This window comes from Schistocerca gregaria, chromosome 5 (assembly GCF_023897955.1).
Source record: "Schistocerca gregaria isolate iqSchGreg1 chromosome 5, iqSchGreg1.2, whole genome shotgun sequence".
In the NCBI taxonomy this organism is placed as follows: Eukaryota; Metazoa; Arthropoda; class Insecta; order Orthoptera; family Acrididae; genus Schistocerca; species Schistocerca gregaria.
The window spans coordinates 96,403,819-96,424,149 of record NC_064924.1 but is presented as its reverse complement, the minus strand read 5'-3'; the positions used below and the strand labels follow the sequence as shown (position 1 = coordinate 96,424,149).

Genomic DNA, 20,331 nt, shown 5'->3' with positions numbered 1-20,331 from the left:
CCATGCTACTCTATCCTGTGCAAGCTTCTTCATCTCCCAGTACCTACTGCAGCCTACATCCTTCTGAATCTGCTTAGTGTATTCATCGCTTGGTCTCCCTCTACGATTTTTACCCTCCACGCTGCCCTCCAATGCTAAATTTGTGATCCCTTGATGCCTCAGAACATGCCCTACCAACCGGTCCCTTCTTCTAGTCAAGTTGTGCCACAAACTCCTCCCCAATCCTATTCAGTACCTCCTCATCAGTTATGTGATCTACCCATCTAAACTTGAGCATTCTTCTGTAGCACCACATTTCGAAAGCTTCTATTCTCTTCTTGTCTAAACTATTTATCGTCCATGTTTCACTCCCATACATGGCTACACTCCATACAAATACTTTTAGAAACGACTTCCTGACATTTAAATCTATACTCGATGTTAACAAATTTCTCTTCATCAGAAACGCTTTGCTTGCCATTGCCAGTCTACATTTTATATCCTCTCTACTTCGACCATCAGTTATTTTACTCCTCAAATAGCAAAACTCCTTTACTACTTTAAGCGTCTCATTTCCTAATCTAATTCCCTCAGCATCACCCGATTTAATTCGACTACATTCCATTATCCTCGTTTTGCTGTTGATGATATTCATCTTATTCCCTCCTTTCAAGACACTGTCCATTCCGTTCAGTTGCTCTTCCACATCCTTTGCTGTCTCTAACAGAATTATAATGTCATCGGCGAACCTCAAAGTTTTTATTTCTCCTCCATGGATTTTACTACCTACTCCGAAATTTTCTTTTGTTTCGTTTAGTGCTTGCTCAATATACAAATTGAATAGCATTGGGGAGAGGCTACAACCCTGTGTCACTCCCTTCCCAACCACTAATTCCCTTTCATGTCCCTCGACTCTTATAATTGCCATCTGGTTTCTGTACCAATTGTAAATAGCCTTTCGCTTCCTGTATTTTTTTACGCCTGCCACCTTCAGAATTTGAAAGAGAGTATTCCAGTCAAGATTGTCAAATGCTTTCTCTATGTCTACAAATGCTAGAACGTAGGTTTGCCTTTCCTTAATCTTTCTTCTAAGATAAGTCGTAAGGTCAATATTGCCTCACATGTTCCAATATTTCCACGGAATCCAAACTGATCTTCCCCGAGGTCGGCTTCTACCAGTTCTTCTATTCGTCTGTAAAGAATTCGCGTTAGTATTTTGCAGCCGTGGCTTATTAAACTGTTAGTTCTGTAATTTTCACATCTGTCAACACCTGCTTTCTTTGGGAATGGAATTATTATATTCTTCTTGGAGTCTGAGGGAATTAACATATTTTATATAATTTAATTTTGTAACTGTTGAAGCCGTACGTACCCGTGACAGGTTGTGACAGGGAGATGGTAAGTTACATTTGGGAGGAGGGATGAGGGGAGGAGATATAGACAGTAACGAAGTGTGATCCCTCTCAGAACCGAGTCCTAGACCCATCCGTGAGAGTAGGCTACATGGTACTGGACTATCAGGCCTCATCAGAGGACATGTCGGAGGGCTGCGCGCCTCGTCCAAGCAGTCTGCGGCAGATGTGACGACACAGTACAGTGCTGTTGTAGACAGGAGCGATTCAGTCCACTCCGTTCAGCGCTCACTTCTGATCATTGGGCTCCGCAGCAGACGGCCTCTCTGTGTTCCCATATTGACCCAGCGACATCGGCAGTTACAGTCGTAGTATTGCTTCTTTAGCTTAACAGTGTGTAATTAAAGTTTTCGTTTGAATCGCCCTCTTGTGCGTGTTGTCGGCAGGCTCGCGACGTGTAGATGTGGCAGCTGCAGACAGAGGGGGTTGTCCGCTCCGGCTGCCAGCCGCCACACGGGATGACACGACAGCTGGCCACAGCGTCACCTCGCGTGACGTCGCGCGGCAGCCAGCGCCCAGCTGCCAGTGTGCATAGGCGCGCAGAGCACGGCTAATTTCGGCAGCCGCTGAGTCGTCGCGGTATTCCTGGGCGCACGCGCTCTCGAAGGCTCCACCGCCGCCCTATAAGAACGCGGACACACCCCACGGTCTGGCAGTAATTTCGACGCGTTCTAACGACAAGCAATTGCAGAGGTAAGTTTCGCCTGGCTAGTAGCGCTCCGCCAGGTAGAAACTGGCTGACATTTTGGATTATCGAAGGCACCAAGAGATGTCTCTGCGGTCAGAGTGTCGTGATCCTACACGGCGGTTACTATTTAGCAGGCGATGTAATGCCCCTGCTCGTTGTATTATCTTGGAGCGGTGCTTCCACTGAAATTTTTGCAGCTGTAGCAGCCAACTTACTGTTCCTGACTGACATAAGTTTTGTGAAAAGCAGTAAGCCCATACTATAGTTTAGCTAGCTGTAAACGTGTGCCGCGGTGGGTTACTCGTTAAGCACTAGATTTCGAATGGTGCATTTGTGCACGGATTTTCTTATTTCATTTATCGCTTCGTTCAACTCTCATAACTGTTGACGAGAAAAATGCCAAGTTGCAGCTTACGCAGGGCCGTATTGAGGTCCAACTAGGGTGCAGGCACAAGAGGGAACGCAAAAACTGAGGGAAAGAAAGAAATACGGTTCAAGAATTAGTCAAGGCGAGGGAGGGGGGGGGGGGGGGGAGTACGTAAATTCTCATAATCCTCGTGTTCCAATCTTTTGCCTGTGGTCTCTGTCATAGACTCTCCAGAAGAGGCCTTTTCTTTGGCCTGCGGCTGTAAGCGCACTCTATAGTCACAGTAACATTTCTACAGTGTCATTTCGACCAAACAGCATCATGGAAAAATAACTACTGTTACCGAACAAATTTTTATGTCAATAGCGTGCTTGGTTCACACAGTTGCAGTCTACACAGCGCGCTGAAGTACAGCAATGGAGTTCTGGCTAGTGCTTCGGTGCGGTATAGTAGGATTTCGTAGGTCAGTGAGCGAGTGCAGCAGCCAATATGTTACTTGACCGTTTGCTTTTGATGTTTTCTTATCTCTACCGATCGAGGATTGGAGCGAAGCGTGACAGTCGAGGAAGAAAGCAAAAAAAGCTGGAGGGGATATATAATTCTGGTGCTGCCAAGTTACGGTTCGTATGACCCGCGGTGTAATTAGATAACTAATTCAAAATAATTTTTCTAGGCTAATTGATTTTGTTATGGGAGGAATCTTCCTCTTTTTTTCTTTGACATTTTCTCTGTCTCTCCATGTGAGCGGAATTATTATACTGGTTCTTGCAATTTTAGGGACAGTTGGTGGCCGCATGGCGTTCCAGACTCCTCTGTTACCTCTGGGAAGGAATTTGTGACCCATCTGTTTACGTATAGGGTAAATCTCATGTCCAAATGTGAGAAAGTTTTTTTAATGTTTGCGAAGCGTGTATCTGCAGCGGGACGTGCGTACTAGACCGCTATTCATCTAGCTGGCTTATGGGAAACCTCTTAACAACCACATTCTGTCTGGTCGGTTCGCCTCCCCAAATCTGGAAGCGGCGCGTTAACCCTTTCGGCCTTCTAGCGAATATATTATGAGAGGAATAATGCTTTGTTTTTATTAAACGTACATACCTACTTGCAAAATTATAAAATTTGTTTATCTCCGTAGAAAAAAAATTACGGAATGGTAGTTTCTCTTTTGGGGGGGGGGGGGCGCAGTTGTTTTGGCAGTTAATTAATAGTTATTGACAGTTAATTAAGGGAAAGAGTAGAATTCCTATAATATTTAGGAGCAACCACCCGCAGCGATCCTAAGTGGAACAAAAATATGAAACTAGTTGTAAGAGCAGCTGATGCTAGGCTGAGATTCTTTGAAAAAAATCATAAGGAAATCCAATTCATGGGTTCTTATACACATATTAAAAGAAGTTTTGCATCACCTCGGTTCCGAGAGTTCCGGAACCCGTAGAGGAAATTGGAACTGAGATCAACGTAAACATCATTTCCGCCCTTTTTATTGCTCATGAAAACCACACATTGCCTGTTGAACCACCATACAGCGAGACCTTCAGAGGTGGTAGGGTCCATATTACTGTACACACCGGTACCTCTAATACCCGGTAGCACGTCCTCTTGCATTGATGCAAGCCTGTTTCGTCGTGGCATACTACGCACAAGTTCAGGAAGGCATTGTTGGTCCAGATTGACCCACTCCTCAACGGCGATTAGGCGTAGATCCCTCAGCCCTTTGCAATCTATCCCAGGCATGTTCGATAGGGTTCATGTCTGGGGAACGTGCTGGCCACTCTAGTCGAGCGATGTCGTTATCCTGAAGGAAGTCACTCACAATATGTGCACGATGGGGACGCGAATTGTCGTCCATGAAGACGAATGCCTCGCCAGTATGCTGCCGATATGGTTGCACTATCGGTCGGAGGATGGCATTCACGTATCGTACAGCCGTTACGGTGCGTTTCATCACCACCAGCGGCGTACGTCAGTCCCACATAATGCCACCCCAATCAGCAGGGAACCTCCACCTTTTTGCACCCGCTGGACAGTGTGTCTAAGGCGTACAGCCTGACCGAGTTGCCTCCAAACACGTCTTCGGCGATTGTCTGGTTGAAGGCATATGCGATACTCATCAGTGGATCCTGAGGGGTCCATTCAGCATGTTGTTGGCTCCATCTGCTGCATGGTGTCGTGGTTGCAAAGATGGACCTAGCCATGGACGTCGGGAGTGAAGTTGTACATCATGCAGCCTATTGCACACACGACGTCCTGTGGCTGCACGAAAAGCATCATTCAACATGTTCGCGTTGCTGTCAGGTTCCTCCGAGCCATAATCCTTAGGTAGCGGTCATCCACTGCAGTAGTAGCCGTTGGGCGGCCTGAGCGAGGCATGTCATCGACAGTTCATGTCTCTCTGTATCTCCTCCATGTCCGAACAACATTGCTTTGGCTCACTCCGAGACACCTGGACACTTCCCTTGTTGAGAGCCCTTCCTGGCACAAAGTAACAAAGCGGACACGATCGAACCCCGGTTGTGACCGTCGAGGCATGGTTAAACTACAGACGAGCCGTGTACCTCCTTCCTGGTGGAATGACTGGAACTGATCGGCTGTCGGACCCCTTCAGCCTATTAGACGCTGCTCATGCATGGTTGTTTACATCTTTGGGTGGGTTTTGTGACATCTCTGAACAGTCAAAGTGACTGTGTCTGTGATACAATATCCACAGGAGTTCTGGAAACCGGGGTGATGCAAAACTTTTTTTGGTGTGTGTAGAAAGCAAGAGTGCATTACACAAATGCTAATCAAGTTGCAGTGGCAGAAGCTACAAGAGAGGCGTTGTGCATCAAGGCGAAGTTAATATTCTGAGCGTGTACATTCCAACAAGAGTTGGGCAACACGTTATTTCCTCCAAAATACAGCGCATTGGGCTAATATGTGAGAAACCTCTGCGGAATGGGTAGAGGACTCCACTAGAAGCAAAAGTGTTCAGATACAGAGGTGGTCAGTTTTCATTATTTTTCTTAATTACAGACACTATTTTCTTATTATTAGATGTTTGCCTCGTTTCAATTTCTTTTCAAGTTTCCAGCTTGGTTCTGCATGTATTTTTTTCTTTTAAAATGTTGCTCCTTACAAGTGTTAAGTCAGAGCCTGCTTACGTTTATCTTAGTTGTCACGATACTAGTAAATAAACAACTCCTGTTAGTACTGAGAATACTATCAGTAAAGAAAGCGTACTGTACAGTTCTTGTTGGACAGGTGGTAGCTGTGTACTTAACATTCTTTCCCCCACAGAAACTGAATCGGCTATTTCCGAAAGGGGCGCCACCGAAAAAACGTTCATTAGCGACCGCAGCTGGAGAGCGACATCACAGAATGGAGAGTATTCTGTGGCGACGTGTTGCTCCTGACTATACTATACAGTCACGGGCGTGACACCTGCTCGGCCGCATTGTTATCGAACTAATGTCTACTGTACAAGTCTGGCTGCAATCTACTTATTCTAATCAGTACATGGGGGACATGCATCTGATGTATGGACATGCGCAAATTGCAATGTGTCTGAAACCAGGCGTTTGTATGCTGAAAGATATCATAATTGACATTACCAAACAATGGTCATTTCATTGTGGAAGACCAAATAGTGTGTGAACACCTGATTTAGGAAATGGAGTACTTCATCACAGTGAAGACAATACTGGCAGCAGTACAAGAGAAACTGAGACTGTGAGTTACGTGACTATGTGTAAAACGTAACGGGAGCAACTCCCTTATCCGTGCCGCCTTCAGATTGTGCAAGGTCTTACTGAAACAGATTTTCAATCAAGAAAAGACTTTTGTCTATCTACCGTACTATTCAACGATGACGCAAAGTTTACTAGGAATGGAGTACAGAATTTTCGCAATATCTTTTTATTGACGGATGAGAATCCTTTCGCAGATTTGGAAACAAGACATCAATAACAGTTTAGCGTTACTGTGTGGACTGGCACTTCTCGAGACAAGTTAACTGGACTTTCCATTTTCCATGGAACGCTGACTGGAGCATCTTGTAGTGAATTTTTAATGAAACCTCTAAATATTTTGCTGTAAGACGTTCCACTACAATTCCGCTAGAACACGATGGGGTATCACCTCATTTTGCTCTTCAGGCAAGAACAGTTTTAAATTAGCATTGCCCAAATAACTGGACATGTCGTGGGGCAGCAACATCTTAGCATTCTCGATCTCCTCATGTCAATAAATTGGATTTTTATTTTTGGGGACATTTGAAAGAAGTAGAGTATTCAACAGTTATGGGGAATATTGACATTCTTCGCCAGCATGTTCAAGAAGAATTTCAGCAGACATCTGGAATATGGGAGTAAGACAGTCCATGATGCGGCGTCTAGAAGCTTGTGGTAGAGCTTACGGAAGACATTTTGAGCATTTCATTTAGCCTTCAGAAAACAACATTTGAAAAGAAAAAATACCTGTAGAGCCAAGCTGGAAATATGAAAACAAAAAGACAGAAACGAAGAAAAAAATAGCCAGTAACTAAGGAAATAAAAAATTACCCATATGTGCATATACAAGGAATCACTTTGTTTCTTTTTACGTCCTCTATCCATTCCCTAGGGATTTCTACGTATTTTAAAACCCCGTTTGCCTCGCGAAGTAATCACAACGAGGAAGTTAGAGGATTTATTATATGTCACACGGAGATTTACGACATTCTTTTTTGCACGCATCATTCGCGAATTACAAAATGGAATTGGGCGTGGGGGGGAGAGGGGGTGGAGGGGAGAGGAGGAACGATAGTGGCCCCAGAAGTACCTCTCGCTACTCACTGTTAGAGGAATTTCTGGCTATAAACCTATGCAGTTAATCTGAACTTCACTGACAAAATTTCAGAAGTTGCTCAGCGATATCTTCTGAATATTTCAGTGCAAGAGACCTGGTCTCTGGCGATTCGTCACAGAGTGATAATGTAACTAATATTTATTCAGTTAGTTAACCCAGTTACCTCTGTGTCTGTAAAAATATATTCATTCCCTTCCAGATCGAGTGTTGCGACATGCCTCAAACGACATTAAGGTGGGACGGACACGAAATGATCCTTTTTCTCGTAGGCGCATATGTATAGGTGCCAAAGTATTGTGATGTAGTGTTTTTCCTCTGTAACTTAAAAAACAATAAGTGACAGAAGTACTTATTTAGATACGTAAAGTCAAGAAACGTTACTTTTTTTTGCAGGGCTATGAGCATAGTTTGTTTAGTTATTTTCCATGGAGTGTCAGCAACAAGATATAATTGTTTTTAATAGAACGTTACGTTTTCTAATGTGTGGCTGATGTATTTTAACCAACAGTGTAAAAATCACTGTCAATTTAATATCTATCTAGTTTAATTAGGAAGCTAGAAACGTTCGAAATTTTTGGGGTGGACGCAACATGCTGTGCATAATTGACTGTGTTGGGATGGGTGTTCCGGTGGCGGAACGTTCATTTAAGTAAGGGGTTCAAATGATCTGATTCCCCTTTTCTCTCTAGGGTTCATTTTATACACGATTCTCATGCAGTTCCACTGACGTGTTGCTGTTCAGTGCCAACTGCTGGTCAGTTTTTGCACTCGTTTTTGGGTCCGATAAAATCCCATGTCATTTCAGGCATGTGTGTCGGTTTTTACCTCTTTACCTATGTTATTCCGCCAACTAGCGCATTCTCAAATGTTAACGGACTTTTGTGTCATCCTGTATAGTGTAGAATCTAGATCTACATCCATACTCCGCAAGCCACCTGACAGTGTGTGGCGGAGAGTACCTTGAGTACGTTTAACGGTTTCTCCTTTCAGTTCCAGTCTCCTATTGTTCGTGGAAAGGATAGTCGGTATGCTTCTGTGTGGGCTTTAATCTCTGATTTTATCCTCATGGTCTCTTCGAGAGATATACGTAGGAGGGAGCAATATACTGCTTTACTCCTCGGTGAAGATATGTTCTCGAAACTTCAACAAAAGCCCGTACCGAGCTACTGACGTTTCTCCTGCAGAGTCTTCCACTGGAGTTTATCTATCATCTCCGTAACGCTTTCGAGATTACTAAATGATCCTGTAACGAAGTGCGCTGCTCTCCGTTGGATCTTCTCTATCTCTCCTATCAACCCTATCTGGTACGGATCCCACGCTGATGAGCAGTATTCAAGCAGTGGGCGAACAAGCGTACTGTAACCTACTTCCTTTGTTTTCGGATTGCATTTCCTTATGATTCTTCCAATGAATCTCAGTCTGGCATCTGCTTTACCGACGATCGACTTTATATGATCATTCCATTTTAAATCACTCCTAATGCGTACTCCCAGATAATTTATGGAATTAACTGCTTCCAGTTGCTGACCTGGTATTTTGTAGCTAAATGATAAGGGATCTATCTTTCTATGTATTTGCAGCACATTACACTTGTCTACATTGAGACTGAATTGCCATTCTCTGCAACATGCATCAATTCGCTGCAGATCCTCCTGCATTTCAGTACAATTTTCCATTGTTACAACCTCTCGATACACCACAGCATCATCTGCAAAAAGCCTCAGTGAACATCCGATGTCAGCCACAAGGTCATTTATGTATATTGTGAATAGCAACGGTCCTATGACACTCCCCTGCGGCACACCTGAAATCACTCTTACTTCGGAAGACTCCTTTCCATTGAGAATGACATGCTGCGTTCTGTTATCTAGGAACTCTTCAATCCAATCACAAAACTGGTCTGATAGTCCATATACTCTTACTTTGTTCATTGGACGACTGTGTGGAACTGTATCGAACGCCTTGCGGAAGTCAAGAAACACGGCATCTACCTGTCGCGTACTCTGTGTAAAATCGAACTGGTATCCCATCAGGTCCAGCAGCCTTTCCTCTTTTGAGCGATTGTAATTGTTTCTCTATCCCTCTGTCATCTATTTCGATATCTACCATTTTGTCATCTGTGCGACAATCTAGAGAAGGAACTACAGTGCAGTCTTCCTCTGTGTAACAGCTTTGGAAAAAGACATTGAGTATTTCGGCCTTAAGTCTGTCATCCTCTGTTTCAGTACCATTTTGGTCACAGAGTGTCTGGACATTTTGTCGAGTATGAGGCGAGTGCCCTGTTTTAGAGCACTATTACTGTTTGTACTATCGTGTTTGATTAGTCCTGTGCTTGACTGATGTCTGGCGCGCCAGCAGATGTCCGTGGTACCGCTGCTGTGGCGCGATTGGTGGGACGACTGGGAGCCTCGCACGGGCCGCCTGCTGGACCAGCACTTCGGCCTGGGGCTGTCCAGGGATGAGCTGCTGTCTGGACTGGGCGTGCGCAGCCCGCTGCTGAGGCCCACAGGCTACCTCAGGCCCTGGCGATCTCTCGCCAGGCAGGACTCTGGGACATCAGCCATTGCCGTCGACAAGGATCGCTTCCAGGTATGTGACAGCACTAGACACTGGCCAAACCGTTGTTTCAGTTTGAGGCCCCAACATGCAGCACAATTTGTTGGTCATTATGAGGGTGGGAGGGGGAGGGCTTTGGTGTTGGGGCAACTGCACACACATTGTGATTAATCAGATCTAAACGTTGCTCCTCTTCTCACTTCTTACACTATACCAGCGCTGATCGACAGAGAATAGTTGAGCCAATTGGCTTGGACTGGAGGTCCTGTCATCTCACCACCCAAACCTGGGGGCCTCCTTACTTAGTCAGTTGATTAGCCTTCATCTGAACAATACTGGGATCCAATGGGGCCAGTATCAGTTCTGACAAATCGTAAAATCCATAAGGGCTATTAGAGGAGGAACTTCAAAGTGATCTATAAACTGAACTCTCAGTGCCGTGCATTGTTAAGGCTTCTACAGATAATGTGACTCTTCCATACAAAATTACCACATATGACGCTACTGCCAACGACACAGGAGTGCAAAAGGTTGCGATGGCTCTGCAGTTCACTTGGGGTGTCACAGGTGGACACATTCTTTTCAGGTACATGTCAAAGTGTTCTAGTTAGTACTCAACTCAAATCTTCATGTGATGACACTTGACACAGTAGGCAGCATGTGGTCTCTGGATCGTTGACCAATCACCTTTGCCGCTTTGTTGATCGCTACGAAGAGTACCCTAGATAGCTGTTAACAACGAGTCAGCTAACTGTTTAGAAGGCCAAGACATTTTTGTAATTGAATTCGACTGGAAAAGTGAATAAAACCATTCAAAACGGGTTGGACTTACTTTTGTCCAACATAGTGCAGCAACTGGATGTGGCATGGCCTCAACAAGTCGTTTGAAGTCCCCTGCAGAAATATTGAGCCATGCTGCCTCTACAACCATCCATAATTGGGAAAGCACTGACAGTGCACGATTTTATGCACAAACTGACCTCTCGCTTGTCCCACAAATATGGGATTTACGTCAGGTGACCTGGGTGGCTAAACCATTCATTCAAACTGTCCAGAGTGTTGTTTGGGTTGGGTTGTTTCGGGGAGTAGACCAGACAGCGAGGTCATCGGTCTCATCGGTTTAGGGAAGGACAGGAAAGGAAGTCGGCCATGCCCTTTCAAAGAAACCATCCTGGGATTTGCCTGGAGTGATTTAGGGAAATCACGGAAAACCTAAATCAGGATGGCCAGACGTGGGATTGAACTGTCGTCCTCCCGAATGCGAGTCCAGTGTGCCAAAGTGTTGTTCAAATGAATCGTGAATAACTGTGGGCTGCTGTAGGGTACATTGTCACCCATAAAAATTCCATCACTGTTTGGCTTCAAATGGTCTCCCAATTGCCAAGCATCATCATTTCCAGTCAATGATCAGTTCATTTGGACCAGAGGACCCAGTTATACCATGTAAACACACCTCACACCATTATGGAGCCGCCACCAGCTTGCAAAGTGAGTTGTTGACAACTTGGTCCATAGGTTCATGAAATGTCCACCACACTCGAACCGTACTATCAGCTCTTTCCAACTGAAATCGTCACTCATCTGACCATGCCACGGTTTTCCAGTCATCTAGGGTCCAACTAATATGGTCATGAGCCCAGGAGAGGTGCTGCAGGTGACATCGTGCTGTTAGCAAAGGCCCTTGCGTTGGTCTTCTGCTGGCATAGATCATTGACGCCAAATTTCGACGCACTGTCCTAATGGATGTGTTCATTGTATGTCCCAAATTTATTTCTAGGGTTATTGCATAGTGTTGCTTGTCTGTTAGCACTGACAACTCTACGCAATAGCTACTACTTTCAGTCGTTAATTGAAGGGCAACGGCCATTGCATTGTTCTTGTTGAGAGGTGATGCCTGAAGTTTGTTTTTCTCGGTACGATCTATACACTGTGTATCTTGGAGTACTGAATTCCCTAACGATTTCCAAAATAGAATGTCCCATGTGTCTAGTTCCAGTTACCATTCCAGGTTCAGAATCTGTTAATTCTCCTCATGCAGCCACAGTCAAGTTGGAAACCTTTTCACATAGATCACCTGAGTATAAATGATAGCTCCACCAATGTACTGCCCTTTCATACTGTGTGTACACGACACTAACATCATCTGTGTACGTGCATATCACTATCACAAGACATTCGTCACCTCCGTGTACATTAATCTGTGTTGTTGGCAGCTGATGCGCCCACCTTCTATCACTGCCAGATGTGGTCTCCCTTTTTGGGTTTCTCCAGCATAGCATGGCTTCTGTTCTCTCTCCCCCAACGACCCAGAAGCCAGTAAATTTCACACTTCCTTATAAGATGATGTGATCTGTCTCTTTCTGTGGTCTCAAATCTACCAGTGGAAGATAATGAAACATAGTTACCTTAGAAGCTAGTATCACATATCTCATCATGTTGCAAGCACTGTGAATGCAAGCCATTGCCTACAATACTGCGTCTTAAAGAAGTTTACCCTGATACAGTTAGTTTCTTTGCTTTTGCTGACATATATGGCTAATTAGCCATGAAAGTTACAACAGTAGAATTTGTTCAACCCTGTACTGACTTGAATGAGTTGGTCCTAATATTGTGCACTGTGTTGGCTAGTTGGCTTATTAAGTAATTGGCTCCCAATCCTGGTTGGTCAGGACAGCCTGACCTCCTGACAAAGTTGACCAGTTCAACTTTGCTCTGTTCATTTGCACCTGTTTAGTGGTGATGCCGTACAAGAATGCCCGTATGCAGTGAGGTCTTCCTCTCACTCAGGGCAGTCTGTGTGACTCGGCACCACACCCCTGTAGCACACTTTCATAGCTTTTGTCCATTCTCATTTGTCTCAGATGAGTTGATTAATATGGCTTTGTATGAGACTGGTGATAAAAGTGCAGCCATTGAAGTGATATAATACTGGTAAATCCTCAGTAGCACAACAGAAATGTACCAAATGAGGCATGCAGAGTTCTTCTAGAAATATTTTGTAAAAAGGAGACTTACAGTGACTTTATCTGGTTTGAAAAGAAAGTGAGAAGCATGAGAACTTCATACAAATAGAAACATGAAAAAGTAACAAGTCTACCTACAGCGCAACCTCTTTCAAAAACTCACTTCAAGGCATGCATCTACAGAAATGACAGAAGATACAAGAGTATCATGCCTCAATATTTCTGCAGGCGACTTCCGACGACTTGTTGAGGCCATTCTACATCACGTTTCTGTGCTATGTTGGGCAAAAGGAAGTCCAACGTGATATTAGGAGGTATCCCTTAAGTTGTTGAGAGTGATAGGCCAAAATAAACGAGTGCTTTAATCAATTTGCAATATTTTTGGCATGACAGCAAGTTAACTTGAAGATGAAACTACATCATCAGTTCACAACAAAAAATCTGAAGTTTATTATAGCCCTTTCCAGTTCATGTATGAAAGGTGAAGAAAAATTATACCTATGAAGATACAGGACTGTGTGACAATTGGGACAAAATCATTTGCCACTATAGTTGCATCACTGTCTGCCCAGTATGTTTCCTTGAATGTGTTTTAATCAGACTCTTCCCACTTAACCCTTGAAGTCCCAACAATATGAAAATAAATGCAATTTTAAAATTTTTCACAAAGGTACCATTATCATAGTAAGCAATGCACAAAAGAAGAAAGTGACAAAAAGTAAATCCTCAATCGTTTTAAGGAGGTTGTTTTGCTTGGGATAAAATTTTAATTTTATTGCAAAATTAGCTTTTGTTCTCAAAGTAAGCAACAAATACAAGAAGAAATTAGCAAAAAGTAAACAATAAATTGTTTTAAGGATGTGGCTTTACTTTTAAACTAATAGGACATACAGTTTTCAGCACTGATCATTTCATGTAATGTATTCAAAAGCAAATTGGCATTTTTTCCTGGACGCAATCTCACATCTTGAAACTTCCATGGACTTATAATACATAGGACAAGTTATAGTCCTAAACAACAAGCAGAAATGGGCCCAAATTTAATAAATTTTATATTGAAACTACATATTGGCACCACTCATAAAAGCAGTAGCATAAATTCAACTTTACATTACAACAACTTTAGATGTACTAACTTTCCCTGTCAATGATCTCAAGAAATAAAAAAAGAAAAAAATGTCACAATCTCCTACAATCATTTAGCACAATTTCTGCACAGACTGTTGCTTTGTACACTATAAATGATTGCTTCAATGGAGTACATTCATAGAAGTACCTCAGTGGACCACTAGATGTCTCTTTCTTGCAACATAACCAGTGGTTTCATGCTAAAGGCACTGGTACGTAAAAAAAAAATGGTGGTTTCAGGCAGAAACAGCTGGTACTCAAAGTGTTAATATGAGTTTTGAATAATCTCAATGCATCACTATGAGTGGTAAGCCTGAGGTCTGAGGAGAATGTTGGGAAAATTCTGTGGTTGGATGGTTGACAGGTGAGCCTGGATGTGCAGCAGTTCGCTCCCAATGAAATCACAGTCAAGACGGTGGGCAATGCAGTCATCGTCGAGGGCAAGCATGAGGAGCGACCCGACGAGCACGGCTTTGTCTCCCGGCACTTTGTGCGCCGATATCTGCTACCAAAGGACGTCGAGGTTGACGCTGTTGTATCTAACCTGTCCTCAGACGGCGTCCTCACCGTCACAGCCCCCAAGAAGGTACTGTATTCTCAACATTTTCACTGTCTGCATCTTGAACATATAGCTTTATCATGACACTTGCACTTGGACACTCATGTGTTTTCTATTTTCCCCCATGCTTCTCTTCAGGCCTTTCCTCTGTCCCCCTCATTTCCAAATGTTGGAAGTTATTGCTTCAACACCCACTAAAATATTGCTTCCATTCCTAACTTTATCATCTCTGTCATCTCATATCAGTGCTTTCATTAAACTGTGTTAAAATTTAACATTGAGTGTTAAAGCTACTATTACTGATCAGGTGGCTCAAACCTGGATTTTCACACACAAAAATACCTGCCTCTTGGTTTCTTCACACCACTCATAATCTTGGACATACTACTTTCTACCACACTAATAACTGACGGAGTCAAGTTGTACACAAAGCAATGTGAAACACAACAATATAGTAGTTGCAACAAGCAACATAACAGTCATTCTCAAACTGAACCCAAACCATACACTAAGTCAGCAACAATGCTCCTGGCTTTCCTTCTGTATGTTCAAATAACATATATTTCTTTGTGTTGAGAACGAGTCTGCTGAGAAACCCTAATCAAAAACCCTGAGTCTCAAAACTACTTGCACTGTGGGTAAATGTGTTTATTCTGTCAGATCATCTAATTACATTAATGCGGTATTGGGTTTTACTGCAAAGAAAAATGATCTGATAATTATGCTGCACTTTTTGAGAGATCAAAACTGTGTATCAGACTGAAACTCCACCTTGAACTTTTCCATTATATGAAATACTCTTACCAGCTAAGTTATTCACACATGCTTTGTGGCCCACATCACAGCTTATATCTGCCAACATCTTTTCATACTTTCAAAATTTCTCAGAAGCTCTGCTGCACAACTTGCTGGGTTTACACTACTGATTGTAAGAATATAGGTTTGAGTACAGCTCCAACACTCAGTTTTAATGTCAAAAAGTTTTGCAACAGCACAAAAGTGAGAGATTCATTTCATTGTTACACACCATTCCACAGCAATCATTAATTCTCAGACATTATGAATGTGTTTCTGGGCATCACATGGATGTTGTTAATCCCATACGTGGAAGTTAACACATATTAAGTGTTTCTGAAATCTGTTCTTGTTGGGGAATACAATATTTTTCGCAGGCAGTGTTCTTGTCAGTTTGCTTCAACACACAATGTGGACAGCAGTATTGTTGTGGTTTGTCCTTTGGTAGTGGCTTTTGTATGATTTGCAATTTGTTTGCTGCATTTTAAGATCAGGTACAGTGATTTTAGACATACAAAATTTCACAAGCCTGTGGATTGTGTTTTCTTGGATTGTACAGGAACTTAACAGCTGTCCTACAGCTGTTCATTAGAAACATGCAATTCTGTTCCACATTTTTTACATGTATTTTCAATGTTCAGAAAGCATTTTTACCATACTTTTAACCAGTCTGCTTTTGGTGCTCACATCTGATGTGTAAAACGAAACTTCCTGTGAACCACAGAGGCAAAAAGTAACTTCAAGTGTCAGAGTACCACTTGGGGTTTCTGCTACACATTTGTCATTTGTCATCTCTGTAATTTACATGTCCTAACAGAACTTACTCAGTGTAGCTTACATGTCCGAACTGAACTTACTCAGTTTAAGAGAAACAAACCTAGAGGAAACAACCTTTTTACACCTCTGAGTTATCTGCGTAGGTTGCTGCCTGTATATTTATTACCTTCAAACCTAAAAACCACTTAAATGTGAGTTGGACTGCCTGTATTTACCTACCTTCAAATACATACTTTTAAAACTACGTCTCCATAGGTATTCCACATGCCACTGTAGGGCCTATTGCAGAGGGTATATTGTGTATCAGAATACGTTTGCCCCCTTCCCTTTTCCAATTGCAAATTATACCAGTGCATAAATCTCTCTTTTAAATGTACAGTAAGGGTAAACCTTGTGACCACTGTATGAGATATACACTGAAGTGCCACAGAAACTGGTATAGGCATGCATATTCAAATACAGAAATATGTTAGCAGGCAGAAAGCGGCACTGTGATCGGCAATGCCTATATAAGATTACAAGTGTCTGGCGCAACTGGTAGATCAATTACTGCTGTTACAATGGCAGGTTATCAAGATATGAGCGAATTTGAAAGTGGTGTTATAGTAAGCACACGAGCAATTGGACACAGTATCTCTGAGCTAGTCACGAAGTGGGGATTTTCCCATTCAAGAGTGTACTGTGAATATCAGGAAGCTGAAAAAACATCAGATCTCTGACCTCGCTGTGTTCGGAAAAAGATCCTGCAAGAACGGGACCTATGGCGACTGAAGAGAATCATTCAACATGACAGAAGTGCAACCCTTCTGCAAATTGCTGTAGCTTTCTATGCTGGGACATCAATAAGTGTCAGCGTGCAAACTATTCAACAAAACATCATCGATATGGGCTTTCGGAGCCAAAGGCCCACTTGTGTACCCTTGACAACTGCATGACACAAAGCTTTCCACCTCACCTGGGCCCATCAACACCAACATTTGACTGTTGATGACTGGAAACATGATGCCCGGTTGGACAAGCCTCATTTAAAATTGTATCGAGCAGATGGGCATGTACGAGCAAGGAGACAATCCCATGAATCCATGGACCCTGCATCATTTCAGTAAGGGAATGTTCGAACTGGTACAGGCTCTGTAATGATGTGGGGCATGTGCAGTTGGTTGGGACCCCCGATACTTCTAGATATGACTCTCACAGTGACAAGTACGTGACCATCCTGTCTGATCACCTGCATCCATTCATGTCCATTGTGCATTCTGACAGACTTTGGCAATTCCAGCAGGACAGTTTGGTACCTTGCGCATCCATAATTTCTGCAAAGTGGCTCTTCTGAGTTTATCATTTCTGGAGTGTAAGAATGTCTGTGATACACATCACCTTTCCTGTAGCATTTGCTGCTGAAATTTGTTGAACATTTCTTTGACACTTTCACACATTACACAGACCACTACGACAATATGCAGGTCTTCAGTGAATATTTTATAACTTTACTGCAGATCCAACTCATTTTATTTTATTTTATTGGCATTTGGTACATTAATTCTCTTATTATCTAAGGGATACATCTGACGATCAGAAAAAGAAAATGTGTAAAGATGTCACAACAACACACTATGGTAATTGGCAACAAATACAGATTTTTTAGTTGATTTGGGAGGGGAAGGTGAGGAATAGTAAAAATAAACTAATATGATCTGTAATGGTATTTTGGCATAATAATCATAACTGTTGTGATCTGAGGTTTACTCACTCTGCATATCAGGCTAGGCAGTGATCGTTGGCAGATCTGTGGACACAGTATAATGCTGGTAAAGTCACAAGTGTATTGGAGCACTCTGTTCAGTGCTTATAGTTGAACATTGGGCTCCACAGTAGACTGTTGTAAGGTCCTTTGTGCACTTTGTGGTTCTTTAGTGGATACAAGAGTGAGGATCAGATAGTCTGTGCACAGAGAATTCATATATTACATTATTCTACATCTAATATCAAATATTAAAACTAACACATAACTGTTTGCTGTAGTTGCAGTGTCAGTTGCTAACAGTATTTCTGAAAGTTTAAGTATCGGTTTATGATTGTCATCCCCAATACAATGACTAGCCTGTAGATGACAAGCCCTGACTGCTATAAAAGTCTGTAAATGTAATGAAATGACACTCACAAAATGGGCTCTGTGCATCAATGTTTAATTTAGGTAGACCCGCTGCTGGTGTTCTGGAGAGGGGATGCTTGCACCTCATTGGCAGTGGCATAAGCATCCATGACAGCATCCTCATGCCATGGTGGCAACTGCGGTGGCATGACTGGCAGCATACGTTTTAAAGTGCATCTGACTGGATGGCAGCTGATATTGCACTGACATCAATTACAATTTCACTGGGCATGGGATCATCAAGACTGATTATTGAAAAACTGTTGCCTAGCTGAATGAATAATTTTTCTTGTTACATTAAATCAATGGAAGTGTGTGGATACACCTCATACAGGTGAACAGTTCTACGAAACTTGCACCAGCGCAGGACGTTGGAGGCAGCATTATGCTGCGCGTGACATTTGCCTTACCTTCCATGAAGCCAGAAGTAATAATCATAGACACCATCTGTGGACTACGTGAAAATTATTGCAGGCCACCTTTATGCCTTCATGCTCGATGTGTTCCTTGACAATGATGGGGCACTTGATTTCAGTGGTCGAAATGGCAAACTTCTCGCTGTGAATTGGCATATTTGTAGTGTCAGTAGCTCAAAAGAGTTCTCTAGTGGTGTGTGGAGCCTCTTGCCCTATCCCGCCTGCAGCAAACTATGCAACTCGCTGCCACATTGTTGATCACATGCATTCATAGATGTGTGTGGTCATTTTCTGTTCCATTCTCTCACATCATTTAATGAATACAGCTTTATAAGAAACTGATTAAAAAGACTGCAGAGACTCAATCGAAGGATGAAAAGGATACTCCATCATTTGAGCCCTCAGTTTTACTACAGAGGCATACAGTATGAGACCTGTACAGGTCTGTTAAAGTTGTATCAGAAACATAAATGAAAATTGATCACCTCACATTTGGGGGAAAAAAATTAGAATTTTATACAAATATGAAAACAACAAAATATTATGTACAGTGAAAAACATTTAACATGAAAAAGATTAATAAAGAGAATGGGTAAGAGGTTTCAAAAAAAATACTGTGTAATTCCATGCATTTTGTTTCTTTCAACATGAAACAAAATTCATGCATACAAAAATCTATCACTCCACTGATGAACAAATATAACTGCTTTCTGCAGTCACAACATTATCCAGATTTAGACTGAACAAAGGAAACAATGGTAGCCACTGATAGTAGTGAACACTGATCTTTGGCAACTATCATTATCAAAACACTTCAGTACGTTTTTTTAATTTGCTGATTAGTCTGTCAAAGACAATAAGCTGTGTGCTGAAATCAGTGATTTTGTGTAAAAATGATTTTTTCTTCTTTTATTTTTCAACATTTTTTAAATTTATTCTTTGTGTACAATGACATGTTACAGACGGCTGTGGCAGCGGGCGAGCGTGTGGTGCCTGTGATCCAGACTGGAGTGCCCGCTGTGAAGAGCGCAGCGCCTGCCTCCCCAGAGCCGACTACAATTGAAATCAAGGAGGAGAAGTAGGGCTACACTTATTATCTGCCGATGAACTTCTTTACAAACTTTCTTGCCATTGCTACCGATGTAACAATTGTATAACAGTGATCTCTCTCTCTCTCTCTCTCTCTCTCTCTCTCTCTCTCTCTCTCTCTCTCTCTCTTTTTTCGTACATGTATTAAAGAATTTGTAAGTAAAACTAGAAAATTTTGACTTAATCATGCACTTCTTTCCCTGAATTCGTCATCAATGGTGAAATAAATATAGGCCACTGAAGACTGTGATGTCACATACAAATAGACGAATTTCCTGAAATATTTCAAACATTTGTAGGTTATGGATAACTTACATCTTCAGATAATAACATTGATGAGGCAAAAAATTTAAATCAGTATTTCCCTTTCAGACAATTTTTCTATTTAAAATATATGTTTTGGTTGCCACATGGCTTACTGTTGCAATGTTCTTTGTTGAAAAACTTTACATCTTACTTCAGTTACAACATTCACCTTACACACATGTCCCAATACTTACATAGCAAAAATAAGTTCAGCTGACTTGTGTTTTCAGTTTAAGGAGGTAAAAGACATATTTCAATGTAATAGCTTTGTTGTACAACAGCTGCAGTGCTGTTACTGATAAACGTATACATCCTGTCCC

At 42.3% G+C, this 20,331-nt stretch overlaps 1 protein-coding gene across 1 annotated transcript; it reads left to right on the top strand.

Moving 5' to 3' along the window:
• Positions 1-1,976: 1,976 nt before the first annotated feature.
• On the top strand, positions 1,977-19,889 carry LOC126272911 (protein lethal(2)essential for life-like). Its single transcript, XM_049976176.1, has 4 exons — positions 1,977-2,084; positions 9,629-9,859; positions 14,282-14,503; positions 19,579-19,889. Exons 2-4 carry the CDS (start codon positions 9,629-9,631, stop codon positions 19,696-19,698), a joined length of 573 nt encoding a protein of 190 aa, XP_049832133.1. The 5' UTR covers positions 1,977-2,084; the 3' UTR covers positions 19,699-19,889.
• Positions 19,890-20,331: the final 442 nt, after the last annotated feature.